Source organism: Lolium rigidum, chromosome 1 (genome assembly GCF_022539505.1).
Source record: "Lolium rigidum isolate FL_2022 chromosome 1, APGP_CSIRO_Lrig_0.1, whole genome shotgun sequence".
Classification (NCBI taxonomy): domain Eukaryota; kingdom Viridiplantae; phylum Streptophyta; class Magnoliopsida; order Poales; family Poaceae; genus Lolium; species Lolium rigidum.
Window position 1 is genome coordinate 9,707,470 of NC_061508.1, and position 8,377 is coordinate 9,715,846.

At 45.7% G+C, this 8,377-nt stretch overlaps 1 protein-coding gene and 1 pseudogene across 1 annotated transcript; one reads left to right on the forward strand and one right to left on the reverse strand.

The window, feature by feature from the left end:
- The first annotated feature begins 764 nt into the window (after window positions 1-764).
- On the forward strand, window positions 765-1,625 carry LOC124667220 (annotated as a pseudogene).
- A 491-nt stretch (window positions 1,626-2,116) lies between these two features.
- On the reverse strand, window positions 2,117-5,574 carry LOC124667232 (protein CYCLOPS-like). Its single transcript, XM_047204541.1, has 12 exons — window positions 5,462-5,574; window positions 5,114-5,355; window positions 4,819-4,865; window positions 4,380-4,517; window positions 4,198-4,246; window positions 4,056-4,108; window positions 3,309-3,955; window positions 3,130-3,176; window positions 2,999-3,044; window positions 2,767-2,815; window positions 2,343-2,471; window positions 2,117-2,237 (listed from the first exon to the last, which is right to left on the reverse strand). Exons 2-12 carry the CDS (start codon window positions 5,306-5,308, stop codon window positions 2,117-2,119), a joined length of 1,521 nt encoding a protein of 506 aa, XP_047060497.1. The 5' UTR covers window positions 5,309-5,355; window positions 5,462-5,574.
- Window positions 5,575-8,377: the final 2,803 nt, after the last annotated feature.

The window sequence follows — 8,377 nt, forward strand, 5'->3', positions numbered from 1 at the left end:
GGCAAAGGACGACACCATCTCAAGAAGGCATCGGCTTCAAAATCCACTTCCTTCTCACCACCGTGGTGAGGTTGGGAAGCAAAGGAGAGGCTTATCCCGAATCGATGCCTACCATCCACTAACTTGGATCTTGTCACTGGAGCGTAGAGAGATGCACCGCATCCATTCTCCCCCTCCCCACCAATGCTGGTCGGGAGAAAAAGAGGCGAATCACCGGGAGGTCGCCATTCTCCCCTCGCCGCCGGGAGAGCTTCGATATCTTGGCTTCCGCACAGTGCGTCGTAGATCCACCGCTGCTACTTTATTGAAGAAGATGGTATCGCCTCTTCTCCCGCTCGCCTCGACCGGAGGAGCCACAGCAGCAGAGGCATACACCACGGATAAGATCCATGACACCACCTCCGACATACTACCCGACAACACCACCTAAAACTACTTCTAAACTACTCCGACACCCTTCCAAGACACACTTCAGCCAGCTATTGCAGCGGAGCGGCCGTCGGCGGCCCGGTCAACGGCGGGCGACTGTCAAGACGACAAGGTGGAGGGAGAGAGCCCAGTTTGCTTATCAAATAGCAGAAAAACACACAGATTTTGTTGGCGCCAATTCCCTATCGGTTTTCCCGCCACGCGCGTCTCTCTCACTTATAAACCTCCCCCATGACTCCTCTCTCTCATCCCATCCCCCTCCGCCGCAATCCAGACCCAGACAGATCGCCGGATCCACGAGCGAGAGAGTTCGGCCGGATCCCACCCATCTCACCATGGTGGTCGCGCTCGGCCCCGGCCGGTTCTACGGCAGCGGCCTCCCTCGTCCACGCATCTTCCCCGGTGACCGCGTCGACCCGCCGGCGCCCGTCACCGACGCGCTCCTCTGCTGGGCGCGCGAGGCGCACTGGTCCATGGGCGGCCTCGGCGCCAAGCGCCTCCGCCTGCAGGGCCGCATCGAGGGCAACCTCGTCAAGCTCCGCCGCACCGCGCGCCGCGACGCCAAGGCCCGCGCCGCCGGGGAGAAGCCCGACGCCTCCTCGACGCGCTCGGGTCAGACGACGACGAGGAGTCGGACAAGGAGGAGGTCGAGGCCCAGGAGCGGGCCCTCCGGCGGGAGGTCGTCGACGACGAGGAGGACGACGGCTCCAGCGAGTCGGAGGACGAGGAGTTGGTGGCGCTCGTCACCATAGCCGCCGCCGCCAAGAGGAAGCGCGCCAGGAAGCTCGTCGACGAGTTCGACCGCATCGCGCCGCAGAAGAAGAAGCAGAAGGTCGCGGCCGTCACTCCTCCTGCCAAGGCCTCCCCAAAGACCAAGGCTGCTGCTGCAGCTCCCGTGAAGGCGTCACTGAAGAAGAAGGTGGCTGATGCTAAGACCTCACCGAAGAGGAAGGCTGCGGAGGCGCCGGCGGCAAGGAGGACCTCGCCGAGGTCCAAGCACTGACCAACCGGTGCGCCTTCAGATGTGCAATTCATTTTCTTGATGTGTCTGAATTCTGATCGGTAGCTCGAGCGATTGGGGAGTGGTCTTGGAGATGCTAGTTGCTATATGTTCGGTGAATTGTTGGAATGAAATGTAATGCAGTGCTTCTATATATCTGAATCAAATCCTTTTGAAATATATCTGATCAATGTTGAAGTTAAACCCTGAAAAATATATTGGTCCTGCCCTGGTTTCTGAAATCCAGCGTTTCTTGTTTATAAGTGCATAGTATTATCTAATTTTTTTGAATGAAATTTTAAGTGTTGCTTCTGTGAATCAAATCCCTTAGGACATTTCTGATCCAACTCTGGAATAATATTTTCTTGCAGCACTACTTTCAAACAATACAATCCTCCCCTTGTATATCTGAATTCTTCAGTTTCTTGATCTTGTTTGATTCTTCTAACATTTTCTGTCATCAGTTGAAGGTAACATGAATTGCAAATTTAATTCAGATGCAATTCCCAATCTGTTCTTGTTTGTACTAGTACATGTTAAAGCTTACAGTAGGAACATGGAACGAAAAGAATGGTACATTAAGGCCATCAACTACAATTGGGTGTATATCTGTATCTAGGAAGCAGTGACTCTTTAAATGTCCGCTGCTATTTAGTATATGATGAAGCGCCGCAAGGAATAGGTGATTCATGAGGCGGAATTGGAGGCCATGCGTTCAATCTCCTCTTGCAGCCGCTCCTTCTCTTCTGCCATTTCTTCATTTTGCTGCTGAAGGTCCTCGATCTGCTTCGTCTGTTCAGAATCCTTCCTGCAATTACATAGAGAATTAAGGATAACTGCGTATTCTGAAGTAAAAATAAGGCTAGTAAAATCTTGATAAAAGATTAGGATTGTTCTCGGACATTCTACTCACCGATTCATGAATGACAAGTTAAGCTTTAGCGATCTGACTTCCTTCTCTAGATTTTCACATCGCTTAAGTACTGCTTGCATGTCAGATGGTATTACTGGTGTGGAACTTCTTTCCTTCGCTTCTGCCATTCTGAACGATAACAAGTTAATAACATTACCCAACAAGGCTTCCTCTATGAGAAAGATGACTCAATTTGCTCGAGAGCATCCTCCAACTTTAATTTTGCCCTAGAGCTGTTCAAAGGTTCTGGAATAGAATGGTTAATCAAGCCTAGAGAACTTCTATCCAGAGGGGTCCTAACTCCTAACAGTATCATTTGGATTGGAGCACATTCCTTAAACTGGTTCTTGCCATTGTGCTTACTAGATAGCAGAAAAACACATTACATATAGAAAAACATTTCATCCAGATTGCATTGACATACTTGCGTGTGCGCTCAACCCTGCGCTTCTTTGTAGGATCTCCTCTATCAACTGCAGAAGGAAACCATTTAGGGCTTTCAGTGATTAATAATTGATTTAGTACTATGTAAGCTGCAGAATATGATCTTTCAATTCTTATGTTTCATCTAATCTAAAGCACATATCTAGTAAGTAACTCTTTGCAGTTACGCTGAAGAATTGGTGCTCAAAAGGGAAGTTGATTGTCGGGTTTACCTGCTTGTTCTGATGAGATGGATCCCATTCTAGTCAGGGTCACTCTCTGTCAATGATCAAAATGAAAAGATTAACATCGTTGGCTAAGAGATGGAACTTCAAATTCTCCAGGAAGCTGAATTAGGTATTACCTTTTTATCATCCTTCAAATTATCTTGTAGTACCTTCCCTATGTATTCTGTGTACCGTTGATAAATAAATACAGTGTTATTCACCCTTCATGATGGTATGACATTTTAGTCTAGATATCAGGAAGTGATGTAAGTAGAGATTTGGTGTAGCTTAGGGCTAAGTGTGTTGATAGAATTACCTTTTCCTGTTGATCTACAGTCAGCTGTCCCATTTGCAGCATTTCTTCTAGTGCTCTCGCACGCAGACAGTGCTTGCCCCATGGGTCGTAGTTCATCGCATACCTCAAATCCGGCTGATTGAGCCGTCATAGCTGTAGACGATCCACTCTGTGAAGGCTCTCTAGACGCCGCACTGATCCAAATTTGGTTTGCTGGAGTAACAAAGTTCCCGGCATTTAGTTCTGTGGGTCCCTCAACTTCAGGAAATACCAGGGAGTCCTGAACATGGGAAGTTGCCACCAGTGGGAAGATATCTGCTCCTCCAAGAGTGTTGTGTTGAAACTGCTGATTGTCGTAAAACCCAAACGAATTGCCATGCGGGATGTCCTTGTTGGTATGGCTACCGTGCTTCTTGCGCTCGAGTGTATCCTTGAGCATGCTCACCACTGAGGTAACAGTATCCTGCGGTACCATATGTGGACTATCCAAAGGGGACGTCGATGAACACGAGGGACTTACAAATGTTGAAGTCTGAATGAGAGTGTTGCCCATTGGGGCACCATTTGTTGCATTTGTGTTTGTAAAATCTAGTCTCAACTGGTTAGCTGCTCTCGTTGTTCCCACGGTTATTGGTGGCACGTTAGTTTGCATTGCAGCATACCGCCTTCTGCAAAAGATGGCCATATTTCAGACACAATTGAACTAAGAATCACAGAACTCAGGTAGGAAGGTAATGATGCACATGTCACTGGAAATTCAGTTCATACCTTAGTTCTGAAGATCTGCTTCTGGTCATTGGTTGAGTGCAGTGAAACCAGGTCTGTATATGAACAAATACCACCAAATACCGATTAGAACTTTATCCATGTAGCTCTAATTATCTAGTAACTGGGTAATGCAATAGCAAACCTTCGCCAAGAGTAGATCACTGGCTTGCATTCCTTTCTCTGCTGCATTCCTGGTGTATGATAAACAAACAAGTTGGTATTGCTTTAGATTTTATACATCTCTGACCATAAGATGATGATGACGACGATGGTTCATAAGATGCAATACTTGAGTAACTAAGAAAAGAAAGAAAGATACAGTACTTGAGCGATTGCTGGTTGTGGTTAATCGAGTATTCAGGATGAACTGCAGAATTCTCCGGAATCAAGTTGTCGCCGAGAAAATTTTGTCGACCAATCTCATGTTGTTGAGTAGGAAGGGCAGCTGCTTCTGATGATAACCTGTACAGATTAAACATGGTGTCATGTGGCACTTTACAGAGTTCTCATGGGTCATGTTCATAGCACAACAGAAAGTTCAGCATCATTTACATGTTATGTAGAAGAAATATCCTATTCGAAAGAAATTTTGTAGACATGCCTACTGCAGTAGAACTGTCAACTCTTCTGTCACTTTTGTAAATTTTACATAGTTAAGCTGCTGAAACTAGCCAAGTGGTTTCACTTTGTGTAACACAGTTTTTTTTTGTCAATTCACGTTTACTGATATTATCTTCTGCACTACACTTCACTAGCATCTTACCTAGATGGCTGTCGAGGCCGATTATTCAGGTGACCGAAGCCTGGAATCTGTGAACGAAAAACCAGAATTTTAGGTGATAGATTTCAAGTAAAAGGTCAACCTGAGATAGTAATTAATCAGTCTAACTCCAAAAGATATTCTGGAAAACAATTACTATGTAACACCTGAAACAAGAAGATGACCCAATGAATGGTCTCAGTTTAAGTGAAAGAAAATTTCTTCTGAATATTGATGTATTTCACTTTTCATGCACTGAGAGAGAAAAATCGACAGAAAAAACTTTCAGAATGCTTGCCTCTCCATTCATAAGCCAGCTGTTGAACAACTCCTCGCTGTCTTCTCTGAAACTTTGTGACATGTTTCTGAACCCCATCATCTCCATGCTTGGCGGTGCTGCCACTCCAATCGAGTTCTCCATCACTGCCTTCAGAAAGATCTCCTCGCTGGTGTTCCTGAACAGTTCAGACAGACCCCTGCCCTCCATCTCCATGAACCCCTTCTTAACTCACCCTCGCCTCTCCTGACGAAACACTTGATCTGATTGACCGAAATAGTTCCGAAAAGATGTCTTTAGTACTACTGCAGCAGTATAGTTTGTATACCCATAATGAAACAAATAAGATAATATAAGATAGAATCCCACCTAATACACCTGTTAAACTAGGAAACGTTACTTGGCAGAAGAAATCAAGCACAGAAGACATTTGTTCTAATTTAAATATAGCTGTAACTGGGACTAAACTAACTGATTGAGGTATCTTCCTGCAATGAGAGGCAAAGATTCCATAGCTCTCATTTTGTCTCATCATTGGCTTTTGGAGAGGTGCTCTAGAAGGCTTACATCAGACAGGTATGAACAGAAAAAACCGCACGCTACTTGAAATGGATGCCCTTTTCATCACGGTCAGCGAAAATTTCAATACAAAGATCAGACAAATCTTTCACATTTATTTTTGGGAATATTCTTGCAGAGTGCTATTTTTTCTCCAACCCATGATTTTCTTTCTTTTATTTAGGCACAAAGGCATATACAATGTTTGCATGCTTAGAACCATTTAATAGTATCAATCAGTGGATGGCCAGTCCAGGGTGAGGGGTGACACAACATCAATGATGATTCATGGCAATATAATACAGTAGTACATGGTTTGTAATCAGTGGACGGCCAGTCCAGGAGAGCTGCTTACAAGGCACTACAGCGAATCATCTTTTATCGACCGGTCAGGTAAAACGACTGTTGCCTTGTTTAATCTTGGACGCCGAAACCCTTCTTCTGGAGTGTGGACATTTCTGCCGCCACCGGCTACGATTCATGGCTCCCCACCCCTTCCTAACCAAATCATACCCGTTAAGAAAGTGATCTTCCTGTTCAGGTCACCACATTCACCATTTTACTGATAATTGGGTAGTTTTCAAATCCGTTGCTTGCAGTGCAGGGGTATTGACTGGTGCAGAAGAAGGTAGGATCCAAAGTATGATCACACTGACACCGACCTTATTGTCTCCATTTCCGTTTAGAGTACAGGAGCTCTGACCAGGATCTCTCTCTCTCTACTCTTGCGTCCGGTCCAGGTACATCCGTCACTGAATGGACTCTGATGGCGAGGTTTCATTAGGTGGCATGTCAGCGTCATCTGCGATCGATGCCGCGGCGGCCGCGGAAGAGCGTCGTCTGTGAAACGGACCTCACCAATGTTTATTATAACTGCTGGCCGTCGCTGTGATCGCCGGCGGCCGATCCTGCCGGGTGCCGGCGCAAGGACGCGCTTCGCCGCCGACGACCCGGGATGGTTTCTTGTAAAGAACATTTCCCATGGCTGGCTAGCTAGCTGAAGAAATCTTCTGGGGAAAAATTCTCACGGCTGGCTGGCTGGAAGAAATCTTCTGAGCAGGCGAGGCGATCAGTTTAAAATCAGATCCGGTAAAAGTCTTTAGAGGAGGCCTGCGTTGAGTTTGTGCGTTCATACTTGTTTCCGTTTTCGGACAGGCAAGACGATAAAAGGTTGATTACGCCTTCATCTGGAAATGTTTATTGGGCCCATGTAGAAGTCAAAGTTTTTTTTTTACGTAAGATCCATCTTTATTAAAGTAATAATGTTTATTAAGTGTACAAGGACTGGATCAGGAGAAAAACCAAGCCACAAATGACGGCCCGTTTGTAAAGGTGCTGAAGATCTAGCAAAATTATGAGCTTCTGTGTTGAAAGATCATTGTTCATGTACCACCCTGAAGTTGTTAAAATGCCGGCGTCTCCAATCTCTTTCAAAATAAAACCATATGAAGCTAAGCTGCTATCATTGATTTCTCGCGAGAAGTTGATGTGTTTCTCAAAATGCCAAGCCCAAAAGTCATCGTGGTGGCTGACCATTCCCAACGGTATCGAACGGATAATCTCCACATCAATCGGCAAAAAAAATGCATTGAGCTACCGCAAGTTCCATGATCCGGATGAGCTGATCGACCAGGCTGTGAAACACACACGGGCGGTGACTCTTTGATCAAATTGGTCGACACCGAGTGTCCCATGGTAACCATTTTCTTCCCGGACCCTTGTTTGTTCCCTGTCCCAATTCGCTCGACAAGCCTAAATCGAAGAGCATCCCTTCCTTCAACGATAGCGCACCAAATCTTGGATGGGCGCGAGCCTCTCAGCCGATAGAATGTCTTCATTTGGGTAGTAAATTGCTTCCCAAATTCGCGCACTTAGGGTATTTGGGCTCTAGTTAGTAGCCTTAGGCTTGGCGTGCCAATAGCGCCAGATTGAACAGCTCCATCAAATCTTGGTTTTGTCATTTCACTCCATGAAATCCATTGTGGTTTCCGTTTCCCTTGTTTAGAGCCCCACCAAAAACTTCTAATCATTGAGTTAATATACTCACACAATCCTCTCGGAAGTTTAAAGTAAGACATTGAGAAAGTGGGAATGGCTTGGATAACCGATTTGATAAGTACTCCTTTGCCACTGAAGATAAGAATATCTCCATCCAGCCCATGATATTGTTCCAAATTCTCTCTTTAATATATTTGAAAGCATCATTTACGAATTTCCCCACATCCATTGGTACTCCCAAATACTTCTCCGACAAAGACTCATATTTTACCTCAAGAAGCAACTTGATCTCTTCTCGTATAAGATCAGGACATCCCCTTTCAAAGTGTATGGAAGATTTGCCAAAATTTATACGCTGCCTAGACGCCTGACAGTATACTTGTAAAACTCATTGACCTCAGCTGTTGCATCAGAATTTGCCTTGAAAAAAAACAAGCTATCGTCTGCAAAGAGTAGATGATTGACCGTGGGCGCAGTGGGCGTCGATGCCCACTAAATTTTCTGAGTTCCCCTACTCCCAAACAAAGTTTCTTGGATGTGGGCTTTTACTCGACACGTTTTGTGTCTTGTAGAATAGCTCTCGGCCTACTTAAGTGAGCCCATTATAAGCCCAAAGCTTGCAACTAATTGAGCCCACTGCCCAAACCCCGCGTCCATGGCCGCTTATCCCCTCCTCCTGCTTCGTCTCCTTCCCCCAATTCTCAGTCAGCCACATTCCTCTCCCCCCAA

What these genes read in the sequence shown, in the direction of transcription:
- LOC124667232 (XM_047204541.1), bottom strand. Translation starts at nt 5,308, where the DNA reads ATGGAGATGGAGGGCAGGGGTCTGTCTGAACTGTTCAGGAACACCAGC. An exon ending in AGCAGATCTTCAGAACTAAG is followed by an intron (nt 3,956 to 4,055) that starts GTATGAACTGAA and finishes CATCTTTTGCAG; the next exon opens with AAGGCGGTATGCTGCAATGC. An exon ending in ATTTGAAGGATGATAAAAAG is followed by an intron (nt 3,045 to 3,129) that starts GTAATACCTAAT and finishes GATCATTGACAG; the next exon opens with AGAGTGACCCTGACTAGAAT.